This window comes from Elaeis guineensis, chromosome 5, assembly GCF_000442705.2.
Source record: "Elaeis guineensis isolate ETL-2024a chromosome 5, EG11, whole genome shotgun sequence".
In the NCBI taxonomy this organism is placed as follows: Eukaryota; Viridiplantae; Streptophyta; class Magnoliopsida; order Arecales; family Arecaceae; genus Elaeis; species Elaeis guineensis.
Window position 1 is genome coordinate 26,218,359 of NC_025997.2, and position 13,141 is coordinate 26,231,499.

Below are 13,141 nucleotides of genomic sequence, written 5' to 3' on the forward strand. Positions count from 1 at the left end.
AAAGCAAATGGTCATACTTCAGAATCCAGTGAGATGGACTCAGGACCCTGAGAAGCTTCACTTAATGGCATGGCAAAGTTCAGCGTGAGCAAGCTGCAAATATTGAAACATGGCACTCTTGGTATAGATTTCACACTATGATATTGATTGGAAGGCAACAAGGCGATACTTAGAGTCATGATTTCAACAACAAAACCTCAGTGTTCAAAAAACATAAAGGCAGAGGGTGTATAGATCATCAAGGATGATAAAATGTGGGGAGGGGAAAACTTGGAAAGCTTTTGAGTTGGCTAACTTCTGCATGAGGACCTGGTGATATTAGAACTTCTGATTGGCTTTCTTCTGCAAGTGCTTGAGCAATTTCATTGCTTTAATCAGTCCGGAGTCACCATCACCAGCTCTCACATTCCAAAAGGCTGCATGCCAACAAGACAGAAAAGTCGAGCACCGAGGAGAAGCATGTGATCATTAAACCTGTTGCAATCCTTCCAGAATCAATAACTCTCGATATGTAGACCTTAAGAGCCATGCTGCTACAGACAGAAAACTAGTTGTACAATTAAGTTGGCTCATTATGAGAAACCTTAACACCCTAAATTATTATCTTCTACTGTTATATTGGGAACTCTAGGAATGAACCTCCACATGCTCATTGCACATGCAAGATACTTCTTATGATTTAATACAATGCATGAAACATCCGCACTTGTTTAAAAAATATCCTTGTTGGATTCATCTAAATTAAATATAGTGCACTTATCTGCACTTGAGCTAATTGAATATACCAGCAAGAATTAAGTTTATCTGATTCTGAGCTGATAAAAATGATTGAGTTGAATTACACAACCAACATTTGCTTCTTTTGGTTGTCAAAAGTTCTATTTTAAGTTACAACTACGTATAGACTGAAATTGGTGCCATAATAACATTTGAAATTGATAGGCTAAAATGTTAAAGAATTTTTTGAGATCTTATATTACATTAAATAAAATTATTATATTTGCCTAGTCCTCTAGACCGAGTCCAAAGATTAAATAAAATAAAGTAAAATGATTTACAGCTCAGTTAGTCTAGTCTTCCCAGGATGCATGAAGGATTTTGAAACAGAATGCCCTTTGGTGTAAAGGTAACCCTGTAGTTATGATGGTTCATGACTATGACAGTGATGCTGCCTTTCTGAAAAAGCAACATCAGAAACCGTTGATAGGAAAATTTTCCAACAAGTTCAAAATTAAAATGAATTTCTAATTGATGCATTATCTTTGAAGATCAATTTTGAAAAAAATAATTTTATGAAAACCCTTGAATGCCAATGTTTTGGTCCACAGCCAACAACCCTAAAACAAAAAGCTGGAACACCTGTATTCATGTTTGAAATAGAATGCTAATATCAGCAATCAGTATGAATTGATTTGTATAATGGTTACAACACAATGACCATGTAACCGATTGCACAATGTTTTCGAAATATTGAGCATTCAACTCAATAGACAACAAGGTCTGTGCAACGAATTAGCAAATTGTCATGAATTTTCAGGAATATGGCCAAGTGCACAAGCACGGAGGCAGTCAGATATAGTCAGGTCTATTAACTGAATCTTCTTTCTGCTATGATTTTGCTGGGTGAACCAAAAACTTGTGTTACCTTTTGAATGAGGTCTGCACCACAACATCACAGATAATTGCAAAGATTTTTTTCCTTAAAGATTTAAATATTTAAGATATTCAAATGATAAAATCCCAGGAGTGTCAAAAGGTTGCGAGTGTTTGCATTTGACAGGAATTCCAAATATATCAGAAGAAAGAAACTATCATCTTACAAGGAAAAGTTAGCAGAACTGGAAAATAAAAAAATTTTCACCATTTGCATGACGAAAGAGCCTGGAAGTTGAAATATAAAAACGAAAATGCTGACCTCACCTCTGGGCCGTACCTTACTTCACTTTCCAATTCCAAGTTCTTTTGTAATGTCCCGGGTAAGGCTGAATTGCAAAGTGTTGTGCCATGGAAACAGAGTACGAGTAACTGGAAGTTTCCTTCGAAGATCCTATATTACAGATTTGATCAGGTCAATTGCAGCAGGCAAAAAAAGACATCAACAATTTAATAATAAAAAGAAATGAATGAGAGAATTGGTCTGAAGAATGACCAGCTTTCATTTTCTTAATAGCATTTCATGATGGAAATATCAAAAGGAAGCAACATTTAAACAAAAAAAAAAAGATAAAAAGATAAGAAGAAGAAGAAGAGAGCAGTGAAGGATCTTTCCTTTATCTCACAAAACATAATTGCCACATGTAATACAAAGCACAACGGGAATAATTTCAGCTGCTTTTATAGTTCAATGGATGGGAAAATGCTTCTGCTAACAATCACAAGCTTTATGTTGCCATTTGATAAATTTGGACAAGTTTGTAGAGAGGGCAGATAACATTCAGCTGCTCCATCCAACATTAAGAGTTTTTCTTGGGGGGAACACCAACTAATCATCATCCCCTCCTCATGCATGCATTTCCATGTGAAAACTGTTGAATATCTGTCCTCAGTAAAGCACTGAGTATTACTACAAGGGGACCTAAGCTCTATCAGGTTCGGTTTTGCCATAGCAAGGAGCAGGTTGATTGAGGTATTTAGCATTCTAATTTAACAATAATAAATTATACTTCCTCAAGGTCTCATGTTACCTTGAAAGTGGTGTCAGGTAAATCTAGATAGGATGCCTGCATAGACAAGAGAAAGAAAATACCCTGTTGTTAAATATCTTAAATATAAATCATTCATTAAAGCCACAAAGAGAGACCGAAACCTCAAGAGAAGCCATATACTCAGACTCATGATGGTGAATCATGCTGGTTATCGAAACAGCACAATCTTCAGGGGACTGAACAAAGGGCAGTGCATTAGTGTCAGTAATGATATCCATACAGTTTAATAGCATCTGATAGACCTTCAAGCACAAATAAATTGATCTAAGCATATAACATGCCATAGTATCACTATAGAATACAATATAACAGGGTTCAAGTACCTGAACATTTAACAAGCCAATGACAAACAAAAATGTCAAAAATTGGTGAAAGGAATGTCAAAAATTTCCTATAAAGTCGAATCTAAAGAATGGAACTACAAGCAATGTTGAATCCACAAAACCAACCTCATTTATGACGATAAAATTTAAAACTTAGATTTTCATAATTTTTTCATCGAGCATATATCTAGCGTGGCAGTGACAGGTGACAGAGAATAAATTGCATGAGTTGTCTGACTGCTACATGACCTGCATGATGGTCGAGTCCTTGCATTCATTGTTTGCATCCAGCTGAACATTTCCTTCTTCAAAATAATGGGCCCCAACCTGCATATACTGATGCATTAGTTTCTGCAAGATATGCTACGTTATAAAAAAAATTCTTTGCTTTCACTTAAAGTACCTGCAGCTTTCCATGTATTTCCACAACTTGCAATTCATCCTTGAATTCCAGTTTCCAGATTGAGCGCCAACTCCCATTGCTGCACAATACAATGAAGTAATATTTAGGTGCGCCATAAGAGACCCAAGAACCAACAAATATGTCTCATTCAGTTAAGCTATATATAACATTCTGCATAAGTACAAAGCGATACAGAAATGTACATACATGGGTTGATTACACAATAAGTTAATGCAAGTGTACCTGTTTATGAATGTACATTGAGTATAGCTAGTTGTCAATCACTAATAAGATCCTAAATGCAAACGATAGTCACCTAAAGAGTAGATTTAGACTTCAGAAAATAGAAAATACAAAAAACTTTGGTGTCTAGAAAAACAAATATACGTTCTAAATAAATAAAATGTGAAATAATTTATTTATACAAAGAAGAGTTGATCCAATGGATCTGTCAATTTTTCTCCCAAAAGGACCATTAGCTGAGAAAAGGTTTATTAAAAATAATTATTCTCGTGACATATCAGTGTAAATTCTAGAAAAATCATGTATAGATGCTTGACTAAATCATACATACAAATCTTTAGTCAATCTCATTTCCTTCGAACTTTAGCACACTAACATCATTTCAATTATTGAAAAATTTCAAGCATGCATTAACACATGCCTCTGTTTAAGTATATTTATAAGCAAAATACATGCTAAGCTAGAAAGCTATGGATCAGATATATACATTATTTACACACATATATATACATGTGTGTGCATGAATAAAATTATGTATATGCATATCTTATGCATATATGTATGTATACATCGAGAGGGAGAGTGAAATCATCAATAAGTCATTTATCAAAATTATTGAAACATAAGTATCAGTTACTTTGTAAACACTTCACCAGGTCTGGGTATTCATGAAAACATCGAGAATAATTATTGATGTATAATTTAATAATAATCCAACCAATTGAACAATTATGCACAGGTGAAGAACAGATCAAGAAAAATCAGGAAGACATTTTGGCTATGCTAAGAAAACATATGCTTGCAAATTTTTGGTGCAAGCAGCAAGCTCAAATAAAAGATTTGACATAAAAGTAGGATTTCTTGTATTAAAGAATCAAGATCTGTTTATTGTGGTTGACCCTACAAGCATGTCTAGCATGAATTTCTGCTAGATAACTGTACTGTCATCAATCAGCAAGCATGGTACGCACTATTATTAAAAAAAAAAAAATGAAACTGGCCACTGTGAAACCTATAGGCAAGACCACCTACAATTGCCAAACAAAGGAATAATGGAAATAAACTCATTATTAAGTTAGACACACCAGAAATTTTGTGGGCTATGTCTAGCGGCAGAAATCACTACTGCAAACTCAAAATCAGTTCCTGGTCCTTCCACATCTTTCCCACGGGTGCAATAAACTGCACATGTTCCTTTTGGATAAGCTTCACCAACATATTTGCAAAGTTCAGCATCCAGAGCACACCTGTATTATTACCAAGATGACATACACAAATAAAACATGACTGAATCAGTAAAAACTTATTCATTATTTAGTAGCAAAGAAAACTTTAGGCTTAACGAAGAAGATGATCACTGATATCCCTTTTCTGTCAGCCATGATAATATCAAACATGTCCATCACATATGTGAAGGTGAGGCTTCCAATAATCATGTAAAACATTTTAATTAAGCATGCAAATGTGTGCGCATAATTCACCTGGAAAACTAGAAATGCAACAAGTCACTTAGATCCAGCAATTCTGGATATCTTGTGTCTAGAACCTTGTTTTTCTAGTCACACCAGTAATCCAATTTAAAGTCTCACTTTACTCATGCAAGGTTAGTTAGACAATGAAGCAAACAGATCAGATATAATGAAGAGTTTTAGGATGCCGATAAAAATAATGGTCATGTTGTTAAGTTATCCATTTCAAATACATGCCTCCATGAATGCTCTTCGCCCTGTAACCACTTCATTGCTTGAATTGAACACTTCAGTTTTGAAGTTTGGACAGCTGACTTTTTTGGAAAAGACAAAACACAAAAGGGCATTCCTTGGCAGTCTGAAAAAGTACCATATTTAGATCAGCCAGAACTGCAAGCACTGGGCAACACTTTTTGGAGTTTCATGTCAATGGACACTTTTAAGCATGTGATGACACTTCAATTCCCCACTACTTCAAGTGTTAATGAATTTTGCTGAAAGTGTCTAGACCCCTAGATGCTTTAAGTATAATTTCATATTTCTTTAAATTTCTTCTACAACTATAATATTTATTGACCTGCTAATATTACTCTTCTTTTCTTTTATTCCAGTGGCTATTAAATTACATTCTGGTTGGTTCAGAATAACTTTGAATCAGTTATATGATGGTCGACAAAAGTAGAAAACAAGAAACAGAAAAAGTTTCCAAAGTTTGAACATGAAAGAAATCATGCAAAAGAGATGCAAGTAATAACACAAGGAAATCATTTAGAAAATTTAGTAGCTTTTATTTTGATTAATTTTTCAGTATTTCATCATGCGTCCTATAGTTTCCCTTACAGGAGTTTTTCTAAGTGCTACTTCACTGTTTCCCTGTTTTGGAAACTTACCGAATCTACTTCCCAAATGGACTTCTGAGGAATACTAGGTTGCAAGGGTAAAGTTTTACCCACGAATTATACTTAGAGGACTTTCTTCAATTTATTCTTTATTTGTCTAACTGCTTAATTAATAGCAGTCCAGATGCCAAAAGCTGTTTAGAGTTTAGACGTTGAACAATTAAGGGCATTTGACAACCTTTTAATCATATTGATGAACTCCATGGACTCCTTTTCCATGCCCAATGGCAAATGCATAATAATGCACATGGCCACTTCTAGACACAGTTGAACCTCGGCCATGAATTAAAAATTGGCTAAGACTAATGAATATAAATCTGTGTGTGTGTGTGTGCGTGTGTGTGTGTGTGTGTGTATCTCAAAGATACATAATATGCTTATGGAAGGTCCAATACAACCATATTGCACATGAGCACTTTTTATCGATGAAAATAACAAAGAGAAACCGTAACTGCTAGTAAACAAATAATGGATATTCATCCAGGTCAAAAGGATGTAAATAAAGATCAAATAATAAACTCAATAATGGAGATCTGAAGCTCATATTGCCACTATCGCATATAACATACCGAAACTCCTCAATATATGGAGATGGGAGCTCTTCATCAGAAGCAGGTCTCAAATTTGTACAGACCTGAAGAGATTTGAATCACTGAAGTCAATGAATAATAAAAAACATCAAGAAGTTATTGAAATCCAAGAAGGCAGTAGAAATTTTTTTAGTAATGTCATCAAGATATGCATGAAGATGAAAAATGGAAATGTTATATTAGCTTCATGTAATAGAACAACCACACAAAATTAAACAATAACACATCAAAAAAGAAACTATAGTATGGCATATTTATTATTGAAAGCTCAAAAACTAAGAACATGAAATTTCAAGGTGCCTCCATCAAATGACTGATATCTTATGGAACAATTTTTTTTCTGTAACTGGTCATTGTTCTTCATAGAGGTTTCTCCGGCAAATCTTTAACAAGACTAGTTAAACTCACAATTTCTCTCTGCTATTGCATCTATTGAGCATTTTACATCAAAATAAAAAACAAATGGCAGCTTAAAAATTGGTACAATAAAGAAAAAATAAAATAATATCAAACCATCACCTGCTTCTCATCCACCAAAAGGAGTGCAAAAAACCTTTCCCCTTTTTCCCAATCTAGATTTTTTTTCAAGTTAGGGAAACCTTGCAGACTTGCTTCCCAGCTGTGTAAGTTTTAAACTCTATAACCAAGAAGGAATTTTCTACCCCCCAGCCTACTGGTCTCTTTAGTTGCATGGAAGGCTGCTCTATTTTCCAGGTATGTTTTAGTGAGGAGTTTAGCAATAATTCAAAGGATTAATGTCAAGCAGACAGCTAACTGCAAGACTTTCTGACACTAGATGAATCGTGCCTTGATCCTTAAAGATGATCCTATATAGCTGGAACAAAACTTGTTGATCTGAGACAAAGGTAGAAGAACATGAACTGGGCAATATCTGACTCACACTTTAAGATATAAGACATGTGAACACATGTCAAATATAATTTCCGGCACAAATCCAAGACTCCAGGTAGTTTTCTTGATAACCCAACCTTCTGCCTAGTCTATACCTTTAAATAAGTCTACATACTCTGAATTTTTAAAACCATCAATTGAAGGATAAGCTCAAAAATATTGATTCTCCATTCTGTAATATAACAAAATCCACCAATTTGCTTCAATAGATTCTTGAGAAAAGAAATGCAAACACATATAATGAGAGCAAGTTCAACCCTTAAAGAAATGATTGGAAAATAAAACATAACGTAACAACTTTGTAGAAGATTTGTTGACATGGGTGCTTATGTTCAATATATAAAATATGAAGGACTGGAATGTGTTGTTTCGGAATTTCTAGGAAGATCTTTAATAGCATAATTTCGCCTAGCAATTGGCCATAGAACTGGAATGTTGTGTACGAAACCTAAAAATATATAACTGACATTGACATGGCATCAATCTTACGTGTAACATCCATTGCTCAGATTTTCCAAGCCATTGTGTTGTATCATTTAAAATATTCAATCAAAGGCCAGATAACAACATATATGAAATTTAAAACATATCAATCTCCACGTTTCCCACAAAAGTCACCCAATTCCAAGTGGCTAGAGAATACATGTTGCTTATTTTCTGTCTTTTATCCTGATTATTTTCTGCCACTTCAATTGCAACTCAATGAAAGTATATATTTTTCTTGATCCTTTCAATATTTTTGCTAATACTTCACAAATTATGTGTAAACAATTTACCTAATATACACAAGTTTCCTAGATATTGTTGAAAGATGTCACTGGACCAAACTCATTTCTTCTCTTAATTTTGTTCACCAACATTTTTCATTTCAGAACATGCACTACTAGTTCTGAGGTTCACCTCTTCTCTTGCCAACTCACAAATGCACTTCAGAGTTATGTACTGTACCCTTCATGATCTAGATTCTAGCAATCACCATTACTTCTGGTTGTTCAATCCAGGAAAGAACTTTAAATCCACCAGTTGATAAAATAGGAAACTAAATTGTTATTCAGCATGTCTCTCTGTAAATTATTGAAATACTGTCATATATGAAGCTTTTGATTTGGACTTCCCATTCATATCTTAAAAGCATGCATTGAAAGAATCTGTATCAAATACAAAAATCTCCTTGGAATCCATTAGTTGCCCACCACGAAATTGATGGAATAACAATCGAGAACTTGATAGATGAAAAGTATCACCTATCAGAGCTAGCAAGAGGATCGATTAACTTAGAAAAGAATTCTTTTGTGTCCACTCATGGTAGAAGGAAACTAAGATCTGGAGTTATGCTTACAAGTGATGCCTTAGTGCAAGCTCAATAAATCTTTCATTCATTTCAGGATTCTGTGAAACTGTCTCAGAGAGGATAATAGAACCTCTGTGATGGTGTTCATGTGCCATATTTTTCAACATGGGCATTGTCTCTGGACTCATCAAGACAGTTTCTCATCATGATTATTGTTTAACGTATACATGGAGGATACTGTATAACAAGCACCTTCACTAGCATATCAAGACAGAGGGTACTTTTAGGTAAGTTTCTTCTACAATTTTGTTAATTTTTGCTGACTGAAACTCTTTCCAATAATCCTTTCAAATAGCAATTCAGAGTTCAATTGCAACAATGCACTTTTAAGTCATAACTCCTAACAGATTTCACTGTTATTTAAAATAGATAGGAGGAACAGTCGGATAAAGTCTGCCCTCTGACAAATGGTTTGGAAATATAAAAGTCCTTCTCTTTGAAATAATATTCTCTAAAGAATTTCTTAGCAAGAAGCAGTTCTTTTGATCCGTTGGTTGCATGGATGCCTTAGAGAACTTTTACTGTTGTAGCTACTCATATAAATTAAGCACTTAAAGATACACTAGTGCATTAATTTAATTTAACCCCCTGGTGGTTGTACTGTCAGAATGTTTATGATTTGCATGCTCAAACATACAAATCATACAGTTTCAAAGGCTCAAATTGAACTCTTTGTCGCATTAGTTTTGTAAATGTGCAAGAAAACATGCCAGAATTCCCATATGTGCTTATGACTGTAACTTCTAGTATTGACCTTTCAAAAGATTTTCTTTTAATATCAATACCATCATTGCACTGGTCCCATAATCCATGTTCCCTCTTTATTATTATTTATTTGGACCAGAACCCGCCAGTATGTCAACAAGAAGCTATATATTTCTTTTTAAATTGTTATATAAGGTCTAACATCAATTATATACAGAAAACAAGGATATCAATAACCCCACCAACTAATAAACACTTCTCACCAAGTTCATTTAACATTCCTTAATTTGCATTTATAATCCTGCTTCTACAGCTAAACATCAAGTAATGAGAATTATGATTTCATCGTCTATTGGCACAAGCATATTTTTTGAAGCTGAATTAAGCATAAGTTCTTATTCTAAATGTATTTCCTTTCAGAAAACCAAGACATTCCATTAGCAGTGAAATGAAACAAGTGGTGGACCAAGGATGAGGAGCTTACTTGTTTGACATGATCCACTGTAGCAACTTGAGCAGTCCTGGGATCAAAGTAATTGTTTTCATCAAGTTCCCCATATGTTGTAATGATTACCTAAAAACACGTATCAAAATTTAGAGAAACTATAAACACGCATGCTTAATAAAACACTTAGCAGTTAGCACGTATGGATAACATTGGTGAAATTGTTGGGCTGTCATGGAAACATAAGTTATTGATTGTCAAGTTCTTTATAAGTCACTGCGACTATCCAAAAGCAATTAGAATATGGAGTATTAGAAACCCGTGTGCGCTCAAGACCAACACATGGATAGCTATGATGAAATAGCCTCACAACATATTACTCATGCTACAATGCTCAAACCAGTATAATGACCATTATAACAGTTTAATGACTCTATGATGATAAAAGGACATATAATGGCTATAAATAGTGGCAGCTACACATGTCATTATTGTTGCAGAGTTAGCACCATAACTGCTATTATTGACAGTCATTGTTTGAAGGAACTGATATTATTTTTCTATACTAGTATATTCTTGTGTAACTACAAAATGACAATACATAATGGTACAAATTTAACTTAAAACATTCCCAATAAGATTAGTTTATTGTTATAAGCTATCATAGATGAGAGGTTTGGAAACATTTTTTCCTAACAATGATCCATTATGACATTATAATGGCCCATGACAGTTTTGTGAAATGGCATCGATATAGCCATATTACTAGAACCATGATGAGATCTCAAGGTCGCTTGCAAATTGAATGGTGCATGAGGATAAGCTTGAGGAGTGGAAGCATCTAATAATGGAAGAGACAAAATTTAGTATAATACCATAACAGTGGTTGTTGCTGGCATCTTCAGAACATGTTCAGTCATGGATCCAAGCTATCATAGGAACTTCAGTTTAATTAAATATTCAGTATTTTATTATTTGGTCAAGCCATTTTAGGATCACTCAAGCTTTCTTTGAGTGGAAACATCCAAAAAAGACTCCGACTTGAATTATTAATATTATCAGTTAGGTTTCAAGTGTCTTTTAATATTTTTTTACAAGCAATCTTCTTATTTCTTGAATTATCATCTTCCTCTTACCATGTTGCCGAGGTATTAGAATTTTCACTGCTCTGTTATAGACAGATGACCAAACCACCAACCCTACAGGATTTAATCTGCAATAAAACAAAAGCTGCTCTAATATCTAATCCTAGCCAGTATAATAGGAAACAGATCTCAACAGCATCACAATGGCATTATTTTATAAAATAACCGTTCAAAGATGTTACAGAATTATCTTTTGTACTAATCTCTCTGTATAGTTGACCATGAATAGTCGGGCAACGACTCGATGATTATGATTTTGAACTAATATCTCTATATACTTGTAAAGTATTGACACAATAACAATATTTTATAACATAAACAATGAAAACCACAAATAACAGCACTGCTTAAAAGCTTGTTATAAATATTTATAGGCAATAGCAGTTTCCCAAAATGTTTATAGCTAATTATTAGTTTCCTACAATAACTACTATAACATTAAAAAATTAGCCGTTTATTGAAAACATGTCAATCATGTCTCGACCTGACCTGCAATTAAGACCTGCATCAAAAATGAGTAAAATCTAATTGTTTTTTAAGCAACATCTGGAAATGAAAAGTGCGTTGCAACTTGCAACATTATGAAGTCCTTCACCTACAGAAAGAATGGACTTGTTTTATATCATAATGACAAGGAAGTATTCTTTTCAATCCCATTGGACCAACCTATAACTCAGAAGCACGGTCATTTTATTTTACCTATGTTCTCGATAGCAGTTCTTTTTTTTTTTTTTTTTTCAAATTTCAGCAAAATTACGAAAGGATATGATGAAATCAATTGGAATTCAATAAAATTTGAGTATAATAACCTCCAAATATGTTGCACTGACGACTACATTATGATCGATTCATTAAAAAACAAAAGGCAAAATAAGGATTTTACTTCAAATAAACTTCAAGACATAAGGCATTTGAAAGAAATTAATGGATTAGAACAGAGACTCACATCGCCACTCCTATCGGGCAACTCAAGAACGATCAAAAGGGCCTTGTTGTAGAGGGGAAACGCCTCCGCGGCCGCCGTTTCGTAGATTTTGTCGTCCCCAAGAATGGATCGGATATCTGGGTGATTTCAGATGGATTTAGATCTCTACTATCGAGAAGAGGACACGAACGGAGAGAGAACGAGAGAAGAAGAGAGAGGAGGGTACCTTTGGCGACGTAGTGAATCTCGCCGGCGGGGGCGTTGGTGAGGAACCACTTGGCGATCTCCAGCTTCTCCTTCTCCCCCAGCTCCGCCGCTTCCTCGGGCTCGTCCACCCCATCCGCCATTAGAGCAGCTTCAACTCTCCGAGCTTGGGTCGGATATACGAGACATCGAGAGGGGAAGTGAGAGGATCTAAGCGGATGAATCATAGCATACCGTATATATAAAATTTTTATGTTTGCGACTCATGAAAGTGACCACGCAATATATCCGTCTGATGTGGTCATGCCTGTTATTGACCGTTCGATCAATGAGGCTCACATGTCTCCACGTCTTCTCGCTTTGTTGGGTTTTCCCTCAGTTGCCACGCCCTTTTATGCCGTTATTTTTATACACCTGTAGCGTTTTATAAGAGTCTACATGATTTATCATTCTATAAAATTAATCATTTATTTTAATAATAAACAAATAAATAATAATTATAAAATTAATATTGATAAATATTATATATCATCAATAATAAAAAAATTTCTTCCAAACAATATCCAACCATTATAGATAACAAATCCATGAAATCCGAAACAGTAAACCCATGGCAATATAAGAGATTGTATATCTGTTTATCTAAATTTTTAATGTCAATCCAAATTCTCGACTACATATAATGATAGTAAAATGAATGATGAATAATCATTAATGATTTACTAAATTTTAATTTAATTCAAAAAAATGAGTTTTAATTGCAAGAGTGTATTGTCAGTTTTATGGATCACAATACAATACTTAACAGTAAATTCATAGTAA

General features: G+C 34.3%; 1 protein-coding gene across 6 annotated transcripts; it reads right to left on the reverse strand.

The window, feature by feature from the left end:
• Positions 1-118: 118 nt before the first annotated feature.
• On the reverse strand, positions 119-12,534 carry LOC105045292 (F-actin-capping protein subunit alpha). 6 transcript variants are annotated; one of them, XM_029264619.2, is made up of 11 exons: positions 12,342-12,534; positions 12,137-12,252; positions 10,085-10,174; positions 6,612-6,676; positions 4,760-4,921; positions 3,432-3,510; positions 3,278-3,355; positions 2,807-2,881; positions 2,685-2,720; positions 1,934-2,047; positions 119-416 (listed from the first exon to the last, which is right to left on the reverse strand). In XM_029264619.2, the coding sequence occupies exons 1-10, from the start codon at positions 12,460-12,462 to the stop codon at positions 1,940-1,942; spliced, it is 930 nt and encodes a 309-aa protein (XP_029120452.1). In that variant the 5' UTR covers positions 12,463-12,534; the 3' UTR covers positions 119-416; positions 1,934-1,939. The 6 variants fall into 6 exon arrangements, with proteins under 6 accessions (XP_029120452.1, XP_010921827.1, XP_029120451.1 ...); XM_010923525.2 differs by having other exon boundaries at positions 119-474; XM_029264618.2 differs by having other exon boundaries at positions 1,921-2,047.
• Positions 12,535-13,141: the final 607 nt, after the last annotated feature.